This window comes from Salvelinus namaycush, chromosome 41 (assembly GCF_016432855.1).
Source record: "Salvelinus namaycush isolate Seneca chromosome 41, SaNama_1.0, whole genome shotgun sequence".
Classification (NCBI taxonomy): Eukaryota; Metazoa; Chordata; class Actinopteri; order Salmoniformes; family Salmonidae; genus Salvelinus; species Salvelinus namaycush.
The window spans coordinates 4,089,649-4,103,592 of NC_052347.1; the positions used below are offsets into that span (position 1 = coordinate 4,089,649).

Consider the following 13,944-nt stretch of genomic DNA (forward strand, 5'->3'; position numbering starts at 1 on the left):
TTTAGATAGCTGCGTAAACTAACCTATCAATCAAAGAAGGTTTAGCTGACATGGGCTAATTGAGTGATTGTCAGTGAATGACATTATTAGAGGGCAACTGCTGATGCACAACTACATTTCGAAATTGTACCTTGTGTATTCTACTATTCTAACGCTAAACAGTAAGTTTAGACCCCAACTGAGTTCCCCCTTCAAAAAAATGTAAACGTTTGTTTTTGTTGGTCGGGGCCCCCTAGCGGCCGGGGGCACTAGACAACCACCTATATCATGTATGCCTAGGGCCGGCCCTGGTTTTCAGTGGGAGTGAGCAGCTGCCATTCAGCGGGCACTGAGGAGTACTGACTGCAACAAACGCGCAACTACAGATGAAGGAAGGAAGGAAGGGAGGGAGTGAGTGGGCGAGTTAATATAGCAGCGGTCCCAAATACAACACATTCACACTCTTCGTGGGTGTGTGTTTGTCCACACAGAGCTAGAACCACTGCATTCAATAAGCATTCAAACGGAGAAGGGGAGAGGGAAACACTGGTACTTATCTGAACAAGCTCCCACACATGCTGAGGGGCCGAGGCCATTCCCACTGGCGATATTACTGCAGTAGATTGCTTTGACGCCAGCACCAAGACATACGCCATGCGGCAGAGACGCGTCGCATTTGTCGCTGGTAAAAAGCTACCGGGGCGCCTATTTACCACCCCCCGCTGTTATCCTTATTTTGTTTCGGTTTATCGCACTGTGCTCTGCTGAGAGTGAGAGTTCGGCACCTTGCGTTCGTCATCCAGTGTATTTTGGCCGCTGCTTGAAACTGACAAACATTGTTCCTTGACGCGCCCGAAACGTCTGCAGAGGTGGAGGAGACGCCAGGGAGCGGTTGTTGTGGAGCAGGTTGGGATATTTTGCGATAAATGCCACTCAGCCAGAACGTACAGTCGTCTGTGAGCACGCTGTCGCCGAGGTCGATAGACTGCTGCTTCACAAATCGGATTTTTTACACTGATCTTTTAAAATCATGATTTGACAAATGGGTTAATTATTTCCATGCAAGAGCCTACTACGAAGACAGGTCAATAGAAGTACGCATGGATGCTTGTATAATGTAGTCACACAACGATAGTTCCTGCAGAGGTATTCAGTTCATATCAATAACCATCGAAGAAAGCAATTTTTGCGGTATTGTATCAAAATGCCGGCGGGAATGAAGCCCCTGGAAAAGTTTTTGAAGAAACAGACAACGGCGCTCACAAGAGCTGGTGGCTTTGGGGAGAAGGCGACTGGCACTGGCGCTTCTCGGCGGCGAGCCAGCCTGTCTCGGGTGGTTCCGTTTTTCAGGGAGACTTCTCCAGAGAGCGGTCCGGCCAGGGAGGTGTTCAGCCCGGACACTGAGGAAGCACCGTGCTGGCCCTCGGCCACTGCGGACATTAGGAGCCCGTCGCTGTCTAGCGATGAGCAAAGCTCTGAGGCGAGTCTGGACACGAGCTGGACCCCGCTGCCTGCGGACACACCGGACAACCTGGCGCTGGCGCTCCTGGACAGTGTGGCGGGCAAACGATATGGCAACTGCACAGGTAAATGGACCTAGTCAATCAACCGCATTTATGCAACACAATGCATCCACCTATTGGCCTGTCAATCATCACACTCAGTGGTTTGACTAATTCCTCAACTGTTTCACACCAAGTCATGGTGTTCTTGCCTTTTCACTTTTGCAATTTAGCCAAGCAATTCACTTGTCAAAGGAATGTAGTCTATCCAGGAACCCAAAACTACCATTTGGTCCTTGATTAGGCTATATCCTATTCTATAGGTCTACATAGGCAATTGAAAATAACTAAGCTTTTGCTTATTTTCTCCTTTTACTCATAACAATAACAGAAACCCCAAATAATCAGTCAGCGATCTATTCCAGGCTGTAGAATTAGGGATTAGGCGGTGGTTGGTGCAGAAGGGTTCCTTCCCATCATTGCCTTGTTATATTATCTGATTCAACGGTTACGTAAGAACGGCTTTCCTCGTTAAGAAAAAATGAAAGTCTGTTATTAAAAGGGATGGTCCAGATGTTTCTCACGCCTCAGAAAAGAAGACCTCGCACATTGAATCATAGTTACGTGTTAGTGGCACTTAAAACCCAAAACGAAACTCTCCCAAAATCGAATGTATAGCCTCTAGGGTTCAGTTTATTCAACATAACATTTTGATTTGAGCTCATGTGCATTTGTCTATTACAGTAGCAGCATGTCTTTCAGGCTGCTTCATGATCGGTCATGGAGGATCGCGCTAGTCTTCGCACATTGGCTGCCGAGTTTGTGCACTTATTTATTTATTTCTAAAAAGGAGGTCATGATTCTCATCCTAAAATACAATGTTTCTGTTGGCAGCTAAAGAGCAGACGATACAATGGGTTTAATAATGTTTTATTCTGGATTGGGCCTACATTATTATCCTAAAGGGTTTGATCCAAAATGATTTTGTATCACAAGGGATTGTGAGGAGATGAGTATGCACAATTCAAATAATAGTATGTTGAACATTTTGTGAACCAATCCAGAAGACACCATTGCACACTTTAAAGAAGAATAATATCCGCACCCTACATATCTGTAGCATTTCTCTCCATATTTCCTGTGAGTATAACAAATATGAATTAGTATTGTTAGCGTCAAAGATACCAGATGCATAGCCACTCTGGTTGTGTGTGTGTGTGTGTGTGTGTGTGTGTCATAGATCTATTGACTCTGCCCTTTAGACTCTCCAAATTGAAATTTGGCGGTTGTGACCAATTTTTAAATTAAACTCAGACAGGGTTGGGGAGTAACTGATTAATCAGTTCCATGTAATCTGATTACGAAAAATGAATTGTAATCAGCTACATTGCCAGCAAAACTATGAATCAAATTACAGATACTTTTGTAAAACTAGATGATTACTTCTTGGATTACTTTGAAATTCAGAAAGCATATTTCCGCTTTAAAAAAACATTCCATTCAATTTAGCATTGAAAAAGGTTTTAAGTTTGTTCCACCTGTCGATTCTGACTCCGTTATCGTTAATTCATCTCTCCTCATTTGTCTTTCAAGCTCCCACCTGGGTTTGAAACTTCCCGATATCCAATAAGGAGGGGTCTTGCTGGTCTTGTTGGGCGTCTCGAATAGAACCAAGTTCTACTTTAGCCAATGTGGCCAGTGAGGTTTGCATGTAATGCCTCTAAAGGGAAAAGTAATCTTAAACTGAATCGGATTACGTTGCTGAGTTTCGGTAATCCAAAATTAGGCTACTGATTACAATTTTGGACAGGTAACGTATTACAACTAGAAAGCAACCTATGAAACGCTGAGCCCAGATATGAATACAATGTAGTATAGCAACCGTAAACATATGTATGTGATGGGAGCTAGTGATGGGTTCTTGGAATGGTGCCAGAGAAGATTCCCAAGCAGTTGTCATTGAAGGCAAGTAGGTTAGTGGTTATGATGTGATGTATGCCTATCCTGTGGGGGATGGTTGGTGAGTGATACTCTGCATTAGATGACACCCCCGCTGTCAAGGTCTACCTTTGAGTGAAGCCTCCAGTATGTCCATTTTTACCCTGCAGTTTTGCCACTGCCATATCTCATTGTGAGATTTTTTTCCCCTCCACTGCTTATCTCAACAAGTCCTGCAGTAACAGGATTTAACAGAGTTTTCCAAGGTGGATTGCCAAGGCTTCCTGTGTAACATGCAGATTTTCCTCCCAGCCAGTCCTCGAATTCTGCTCAATTTATCTGTTTTATTGGCGCATGATGTGGGTTTCGCACACTGTAACACTATTGCCAGGTCTCTCTGGAAAATCCAATAGATTTATGACGTACTACTGTGACAGGCATTATTACGGGCGACAATGAACAGCTCAAAAGAATATGATCAGGAAATGTCTCAGAATGAACACCTGCAATTAACTGTGTGGGGGACTCTTATTGAGACCCACTGTTTAGTGATAATTCACATCAGTTCCTGTTGTTCTGTTGCAGGAGGAATCTGCTCTACCTAGGTTATTTTAGTGCATGAGGTTTCAATGCACCTCCAGCAGATTCTCACAGAACTATTCTGCTTGCGGGCAACCATCCCCCATTATGCATTGTAAAGCCAGTGTACCTCCTGTCCGATGACCCCTTGACCTCGGTGACCTGCTCCCCCGGGTCATCCTGTATGTCATCCTGTCAAACTGACTGAGCATGCTTGAATTCCTCTCTCTTGCTCTTGTTTTGTTTTTTTTGTTGTCAATTTCCCCCTACTGTATTCTACAGGAAATGGCATATCTCCACTGCATCGTTCATTAGAGAGAAGCAGCGTAGTATTGCTCGAGATTGAATTGGCTTTGTATAGCAGCCAATGGTCTTGTTTGAGACAGCAGGTGTGATTCCAGAATGCATATCTGATTCCGAATGAATCAAAATGAGAGATTGTATTGATAAACGGGTGCAAGTTAAACCTTATCTATGTACGCTTTGAGTTTGACAACTAAATATACAGAGAACTTGGTTGTCGTACGTCTGAAGAGGGTTCATGAGAGTTCATCTGGTCCATTCCAAAAGGTCACTATTTTGTTTGACTTTCACTCTTTTCTCAGACTAATTTTTCTCTTTGACTTAATTCACTCCAGCGAGCTGCGTTGGTGTTATAAACACTTAGGGAACTACAACCAAGATAGCTTTAAATATGTTTAATCTCGTTTAACCTGTTTCTTGGAGGGCCGAGCTCGCTGCTGTTTGGATGGGGATGTTCTAGAATATGTAGAAAATCTGAAAAAGCGTGGCTAATCCAGGATTAGTTACCAATAGCGGACCAGATTGAGCGGACCTGCTCACCCTTACATGTGGAGCAGAAATGAATCTTTGGATTATGGATCTAGGTTGGATCTTGATCCTGGTTTATATAGTCTGAATGTTTCTAATTAGGAAGTGTGTCTGTTGGATGCAAATGTGTTTATGGTGAAACGTAGTGGACCTTGTTGACATCGACCCAAACACTGCGTGCTCCCCAACCCCTTGCACCTTATGACTCCCTGTCTCACACACTCCTATCTGACACACTACCTGACAGACGTGACAGACACCACACCCTATAACATTTTACCACCGCATACCACAGTGCTCTCGCAGAGATACTCTGCACCAGGCTGTCCATATCAGCGGTCCCAGATCAGTGTTGACTGATTGGCGCTCCAAACACCATAAACCCTCTGAGTCACTGCCCTCTGCTTGTGTGTGTGTGTGTGTGTGAGAGAGAGAGAGACCGAGCCGCAGGTAAAGGACAGATCAGAAGCATTTTGACAGCCCCCTATCTAAAAAAGTCCCGTCCTTTTCAAGGTCAACGGCCCTGCTCTTGTGTAACCCTGTTTTGCCTTGTGGTTTCATTTCTCGTCCAATCACACTATTGGTTCTAGGAACAGGCGTGTTGAGGCAAGGGTTAGGCAATTTTGTAGGTGTGTACCGTCTCCGAGTTACAGTGGAAGTCGAAATCAAAACAGTCTGTTAGTGAAGCCACGTCTGACTCGTGATACGTGTTTCAACTTGGGGAACCACATGTCTACAGTCCAGTCCCACTATTATTATTGTCTGACGAAAACAGATGGAATAGACTATCCTCATAATAACAAAGCGGCATGCTATAGTATTGCATGTAGAAGCACGAAACTAAACAAGTAGAAGAGATTTAGACCAGTCACCCATGGGTACAGTAATGGGTTAAAATAGCTAGGGTCGATACAGGCGAGGGTGTCGGGGCACTGGAGATGCTGCAGCAGTTGCTTACAGTACATTACATTACATGGTTGTTTTGTGTTGCAGCAGCAGAATGACAAGGACTTGGGGGGGGGGGTTTGACGTTGGCTTTGATACGCGTCCAATGCAGAGGGAACATGTCTTGTGTCAAGCTCCACATCAGTTATTCACAAAGCCAAGTGGGATGTTTTAAACTAGACTTTGACTTTGCTTGATGCTCTCATTGCTTTACATTCCACATCCGGAGATGCACTCCTTAGGCAGTTGTTCTGAGACTCTGAGGCACGCAGCTGCAAAGTCTTGTGGAACGAAAGGGAGCGGAGGAAAAGGGACAAAGTGCAGAGAGAAAATGGGATTGCGTTGGGCAGTGTGGGAGGGATTCTGATGATTCTTTTATGTAAAGAAAGGGGGATTAAAAGAGAAGCGGCTGCCTAGTGCCCACTCCTTTTGGATGCTTTTACATAAGGAAAGGAGGGATGGCTGACCCCCCCCCTCCTTCCTCTCTACATGCCTGCACTCTCCTCTCTTTAGCCCACGCACCTGGACCACTCTGAGGAGAGGAGAGCACGATGGGGCCCTCCAGGGCTGATTGACTTGCCTTACTTACTGTGTGTGTGTGTGTGAATCTCTGTAGGTTTTTTTGCGTGTGTGTGTGCACTTTGATGCATGTGTTTGGATTTCTGTACTTTTTTAGCTTGGATGGATGTGTGCATTTATGTGCTTGCATAAGTGTGTGTGCTTGGATGTGTGTGTGAGAGAGCGGGTTGGAGCTTGTCTATCTATGTGCCGGCGTGGATAAGAGGCTCTCCAGCACAGCACCAGTTCACATGGCAACCAGCACTCGCATGGAAGCAAGAGGAGGAGGAAGAGGAGGAGTGGGAGGAAGAGAAACAGAGGGAATGCAGGAAGGAAGGAGTTGAGTGTTTGAGAACATGAGACTTGGGAGAGAGGGAATAGAGCTTTCATAAACTATGTGGACAGTGTGCCAGCCAGTGGGAGGAAGAAGGGGACAGAGCGATCGAGCGAAAGACACTTGTTAACTGGCTTCTGTATCGTAAGGATGTTCTCATCGAATCATCACGTCTTTATCTACTAGCCTATCCAGATGGGCTGATGACAAGTAGATCAGTGTAGTGGCTTCTTTCTCTGTTGGCAGTTTGGTACTAACGAGTGTTGACCATCCAGAGGGAGTCGGGTTGCAGCAGCCTAGTCAGCAGCCTGACTATGACTTACCCTGGTGAACTGCTACGCCACTTGACATCCTTTGATGTGACAGGAGCAGTGGCTGTTTTCTCTGCCGTGCGACGTGCCACGTTAGGCACACACGCTCGCACACAGATGGCCCCGAGCACGCTGGGAGAAACGCCGCTAGCCAGAGGCAGTAATAACAACCCTTCGTCCTCCGTCTCTCCGTCCCTCCCTCTGAAACACTAAATATTGACCCAGGAACAGGCCTAATCGCAGGGGATGGTAGACCAATCAACTTGACGGGCTTAGGAATCTGGTTTGGGAACAGTTGTATTAGAGAGAATTGACTAGCATGGAAAACTGTCAGGTTACATTTTAAGGCTCTCCAGAATGGTCCCCAGCATAAGCGCCAGAGGAAGATGTACATGCTACATGATGATAAACGGAGAGGATTTGGAGAAGGCATGAAGCCACTATGGCAGGTGCATTGTTACTTAGAGTATCCTCTGACCACACAGTGTGTAGGGCAAAATGTTAGTAGGTCAAACATTCCAACGAAAGCATTGTGCGGTCGATTTTTCTTTCAGAACCTCGAAGGAAACGTCAGTGATGAGAAATGGAGGAAAAGTGAAAGGCATATGTTTGCAGTAGCCATCTCCTCCTGAGTTCTGCTGTCAGAAGGGCTCCAACAGAGACCCGTCAATCCCAACCTTCAGTTCCAACATGGTCTTTTAAATGTGTGAATAGCAGACTAAAGGTCACAGCAGCTGCGTTGAAGGGCAAAGACGTGTGCTAAGAAACTAAACTGAGGAAAAACGTCTTAGCCTTTTCTTTCTTGGCGAAGTCTATTGATTAAGGGTGTTTCCCATGGCAGCCATGTGTGTTTTGTACATGTGCACTTATTTTATAGCTCTGTCACAGGGGCGTGTACTAGTGGGAGACGCCATGTGGGCGTATCGCTTAGACATCTGGGGCGTGACCTCTAGTGTTGTTTGGTGGGAGTGTCTTGGGAAAATAACAATGTGCATGAAGTGTCCTATTACAGTGGACCTATAATAAACAGTAGAGCAGTGTTTCCAAATCTGGATATATATATATATATATATATATATATATATATTAGTACCAGTCAAAAGTTTGGACACCTACTCATTCCAGGGTTTTTCTTTATTTTTTACCATTTTCTCTACATTGTAGAATAATAGTGAAGACTTCAAAACTATGAAATAACACATATGGAATCATGTAGTAACCAAAAAAGTGTTCAACAAATCAAAATATATTTGAGATTCTTCAAAGTTTGCCTTGATGAAATCTTTGCACACGCTTGGCATTCTCTCGACCAGCTTCATGAGGAATGCTTTTCCAACAGTCTTGAAGGAGTTCCCACATATGCTGAGCACTTTTTGGCTGCGTCACTCTGCGGTCCAACTCATCCCAAGCCATCTCTATAGGGTTGAGGTCGGGTGATTGTGGAGGTCAGGTCATCTGATGCAGCACTTCATCACTCTCCTTCTTGGTCAAATAGCCCTTACACAGCCTGGAGGTGTGTTGGGTCATTGTCCAATTGAAAAACAACTGATAGTCCCACTAAGCGCAAACCAGATGGGATGGCATATCGCTGCAGAATGCTGTGGTAGCCATGCCTGATTCACACAGTCTCCTCTAAACAGTTGATGTTGAGATGTGTCTGTTACTTGAACTCTGAAGCATTTATTTGGGCTGGTAACTCTAATGAACTTATCCTCTGTAGCAGAGGTAACTCTGGGTCTTCCATTCCTGTGGCAGTCCTCATGAGAGACAGTTTCATCATAGCGCTTGGTGGTTTTTGCGACTGCACTTGAAGAAACTTTCAAAGTTCACAAGCATTTCGCTACACCTGCAATAACATTGCTAAACACGTATGTGACCAATAAAATTTTATTCAACATTTTCCGGATTGACTGACCTTCATGTCTTAAAGTAATGATGGACTGTTGTTTCTGTTCTTTTCATAATATGGACTTTTATGGTCTTTTACCAAATAGGGCTTTCTTCTGTATACCACCCCTACCTTGTCACAACACAACTGATTGGCTCAAATGCATTAGAAGGAAAGAAATTCCACATATTAACTTTTAACAAGGCACAACTGTTAATTGAAATGCATTCCAGGTGACTACTTCATGAAGCTGGTTGAGAGAATGCCAAGAGTGTGCAAAGCTGTCAAGGCAAAGGGTTGCAACTTTGAACAATCTAAAATATAATTGTGGATAATGCTATGTGACTGGCACAGGCATTTCCTCAAGTCGGATGCCCTCGGATGCATATTTGAGCCTTTCTTCAAGCCCACTGGAGCGAGTGGCCAGACGAGTCTCTCCACTGCCCAAAAATGGAGGGTTGTGGTTGGGGAGGGAATGCCTCAGAGTAGCTCATGGGTGCAGCTTGAATTGGGTTAACCAGAGAAGAGGGCTGCCGCTCACTATGAACAGCAGGGAACCAATGCTGCGTGTCTGTGTTTATGTTTGTCACCATTTGCTTTAGGGTTACTTACTAAATCCAGATTGTCCGTGCATATCTGTTTTGTGTGTGTGTGTTTAAATTTTTTTCCTCTGCCATTTCAACGCAGGATTGTGTATGTGTGCGCATGTGTTTTTATATTTGCCCTGGTGTTCATTTGCATGTCAATGGCTGTGTGTTTGGAGGTGGAGAATGAGAATTGGCGTGGGGAAGATGGGCAGAGGGCTGGAGATATGCACCAGATAAGTGGAACAAGCGCCAACAGGCAGATGCAGAGAGTACACACACAAACTCGCCCACACACACTCTCTACCTCTCCATCTGACCGCTTCTTGCTGAAACCCAAACACTTAAGAGAGAGCTGAGGGTGTGTGTGCGCATAGTAAGGTAGAGTACAGTCAAAAAGAGAAGGTCACCATAGAAACGGGATACGTATCACAGTTTTATATAACTGCATACCAGACTAGTTCAGTTAGTAGCTAGGGATGGGCTGAAATCTGCTTTTGTCTCTCCAATATTAAATCAAATGTATTTATAAAGCCCTTTTTACATCCTGCAGATGTCACAAAGTGCTGTACAGAAACCCAGCCTAAAACCCCAAACAGCAAGCAATGCAGATGTAGAAGCACGGTGGATATGAAAAACTCTCTAGAAAGGCAGGAACATAGGAAGAAACCTAGAGAGGAACCAGGCTCTGAGGGGTGGCCAGTCCTCTTCTGGCTGTGCCGGGTTGAGATTATAAGAGTACATGGCCATTTAAGGACCAGCAGGGTCACAGTGGTTGTAGAGGGTGCAACAGGTCGGCACCTCCCGAGTAAATATTTTGTTTTTGAATCAGTCCCACTGGTTCACATCCAGATCCAAACCACATGTACAGCTGCTGCTTTATGAACGGTCTCCAGACCTTGTGTTGTTATGAGGCTAAATCTCCTCCCCCTTGGTATGAGGCGGTCCACAGCTGTGACTTGAACCACAACCTCCTTCCATGTCTCCATCCTGCCTATTTTCCACCCCTGAAGGGAGTGTGCACTCCTCCCCTCCCAGCCGTTGTGCCTCCTGCAGGGCCAGAGAGAAAGGGGGATAGGGTGTACTTCAAGGCTGTATGCTCTGCCCACTCCAAATCTCAAACACGCATGCATGGCCTTCACCCCCCTCCCACCACAGCCCTCTTGCCGTTTGGATGCAGGCACAGACTGTGGGAGGTGGGCAGGGAGGGAGTGTTTATTTTCTGTTTATGCACCAGGTGTTTTGAATGAGAGAGTCTGTCATCTGTAAATGAGTTGAGTTTATATGTATGTGTAGTGTCCATTTTGAAATAATCTACCTTTGCATGAGTGCGTAGGTATGCACGTTTATGTGTACATGTACAACGTGCGCGTGGGGGTGCACATGTTTTGAGATTCTGGGCGTATGTGTTTTGTGTCTGTGTTTATGTGGGAGTTGGATTTGTGCTCCTCTCCCACTCCTGTCATGTGGAGCGGTGTGCTCAATTCTAATCTGAGCCAGAGATTTTCTGCACTTTAAGCTTCAGCAAAATGCATGGTGGGAGGAGAGAAAGTGAGAGAACAGGCTTTGGTGAGAGGGAAAATGTCTTCTCACCCTGTTCCGTGCGCCAATCCATCTTCAGCACATGCTATTTTTCTCTTTGCCGTGGAAGTTGGACACACCGTGTTAGTTTGACAGAGGAGCAGGGAGATTATCAGTGGCCAACTCTCTCTGTTACCACTGTGTGGATCCAAGAGCCTTTCAAAATGGGTCTTCCCCCTCATCTAGAATATGAATGGACTGAACAGACATCACCAATGAAAAACACAGTGGCAACCTGCCTGAGAGCCCGGCAGCCATATTGGATGAGTCAAACATGATGACTTCTCTCACATTCAGATCTATGCTGGCCTCTTACTATGAGACTTTAGAATGTAAGCTCCACATGAAACAAACAAGGAATGTGTCCTCTCTATGCTATTTGTTTCTATGGTCTCATCTGCCATACTGCACTTCATAGCTAGCTCTGTAGCGCCCTGCTGTTCCTTTGCAGGTATGGAGTTGAACGGATGTGCTATTTTCCTGTGGTCACACACACAGCTCCAGGGGAATAATGATGGGGAAGATGATTGAGACCTGCGTCCCTTCACCCCTCTTCCTCACTCACCCACTCACTCACTTCTCTTATTCTCTCTCATGCACTTTCCTCTGCTTCTCTCTCCTTTGCATTCCATTTGTTTCTCCTCCGCCACCCACGTTCACACTCTCTCGCGCTCTCTCGTTCCTCTCCTCTCTCTTTGCTTTGCCCGTCTGTTCCCGACTTTTCATATTGTTCTGTTTGCTTCCTCTGCTCAACTTTTGCTGCTCTTTCCCCTCACTCTCCCTCTCTCTCTCTTTCTGGGCTCGGTCTCACTGCAGCCACTCAACGTGGCATCTCCCAGGCAACTGTGGGGAAACCAGTACTGCCAAGAGGTCGACAATACGTGGACTCACTCACTGCAGCACGCAAAGACTACAGACACACACATACACACACACACGCTTGCATGCACAGTCGAACACACAATACATAATTAAATGTCATCCACACATGGACACCGACACCATATATTACATTCATTGGAAGAGCATAATTACCATATGTAGTGGATACTTTAGGCAGGGAGTGGATCAGAAGCCTCTATTACAATCAAGCATGATGCATAGACCCTAGAAATAGAATCACACGCAGAGAATTGCTTCTGAAGTTATTCATTATATCCAATGTCACACAGTATTTGTCTTTTCGTTCCTGTTGAAATATGAAGGATTCTGTTAGAATAGCCAGGAGGAAGAGCGGTCTGAACAGCTCTTAATCTAGTAGTGATCGAACAGCAACACCTCCATGCTGTCTACGCTTTATGAATTCAAAGCAGGTATTGCCATTCCACTGTCCCAGCCCCGCTCCAACGTGTGCCAAATTCTGTCACAGGCGCACCCACACACACCCTCAGAGGTCAGTGGGTTCCGTTTGTGACTGTCTCAGTCTGGGATCGAGCATGGGGGCGGTGTGATTAGCACGGCTAGTGAGTGCGCTCTTAATGATGCACTCTGGGTAATGGAATTTGAGGCGCCACTCTTTGTGTCGCAGCTTCTAGTAATTTTCATTAAAACCTTTATTTATATATATATATATATATATATATATATATATATATATATATATATATATATATTTTTTTTACATATCCCGAACAGAGACGTCTGCAGGCCTACATTGTCAACATTCTCACACCCCTACTGTGTGTGTGTGTGTGTGTGTGTGGTGTCTTGTTGATGATTAGTGTGTTAATACCTGTCTGTAAAATACAACACTTTTATCCCATATGTCTGACCCTGTGAAGTCAGGTATCCACTAGCCTGCTTATCCCCATAATACCAGCAGTAAACTAGGGAAAGTCTATCCTGTCACAATCGCATGTCACCTGTAACAATCCCTCCACACTCCGTCTACCGCTTGTCCAGAATAACAAGTTCCCCTAACCAGAGAGGAAATGGGCCTACACTTTCCAATTTTATCCGCCTCGTTTGTTGTCATTTGAAATAGTAATAACACAGCACGAGTCATTGAAATCTCATCTGATTTAGTGGGATTGGGGGCGACTTTAACCGCAGTCCAGACGGTCTGCGACTCCTAGTCAGGGTTTATAAATAGAGGCCACCACATTGCCTCCCCTCTGGTGTAGCGCTATAGACTGCAGACTGAATTGGAGCACAGAGGACCAGGTGGCGGTTTCACTGAGACAGGATTTATCTTAGCCCAGTAGCAGAAGCCCCCGCGCTGCGCCAGGGCCAGGGATTTAACAGCAGACAAAGGTGACGTTAAGGGATTTCAGACACTCGTTTTTATCTCTGACACAATAATCAAATTAGAGCTTTTGGGAGCATGACCGGTTAAACAAGTACAGTGGAGCTACAGCTGCAACGGCTGTAAAAGCACAGCCATGCATAATTTAACACGTTTTTTTCTCTCTCTCCCGCTCTCTTCCTCTTCCAATATTCCCTCTTCTCTCACTCTCTTTTCCTGCCTGTTTTCTTCTCTCTCTCTCTCTCTCGATTTCCACAGAAACACTCCTGGATGACTTCATGTTGACACACCCCATCTTCCTGGCATCGGACAGGTTCCAGCAGGTCCTACTCCAGCAGTATCCTTTACCTACCCTTTCCTTCCTGGCCTAGCCTGGGAGCCCCAATGTGTAAACACACACACACACACACCTGCGCACCCTTCCCAGACATCCCCAGGAAGAATTGGGATGCAGGAAGACTCCATCCGCCATGCAAGGCGAGGGTGGCCCACTTCTGGTTTCCTGTCCGAGTGCTCGTTGGCGCCAAGATAATGCTGTTTTGTTCAACGCCGCTACTTCACTAGGCTAATATAAACAATGGCACTGAACTAGCCTTGACACCTATTTGGACATGGACAACATGTTTTTGTGCTTTAGAAAGGGTTCTCTTTGGCATTTGAAGCAACATG

The 13,944-nt window shown here is 45.4% G+C and overlaps 1 protein-coding gene across 1 annotated transcript in view; it reads left to right on the forward strand.

Moving 5' to 3' along the window:
* The first annotated feature begins 427 nt into the window (after nt 1-427).
* Nucleotides 428-13,944, forward strand: part of LOC120034569 (rap guanine nucleotide exchange factor-like 1) — a 29,941-nt gene continuing 16,424 nt past the window's right edge. The window contains exons 1-2 of the mRNA XM_038981168.1: nt 428-1,565; nt 13,534-13,612. Of these exons, the coding sequence (XP_038837096.1) occupies nt 1,184-1,565; nt 13,534-13,612 (461 nt within the window). The 5' untranslated portion in view covers nt 428-1,183. The remainder of the gene's footprint in view (nt 1,566-13,533; nt 13,613-13,944) is intronic.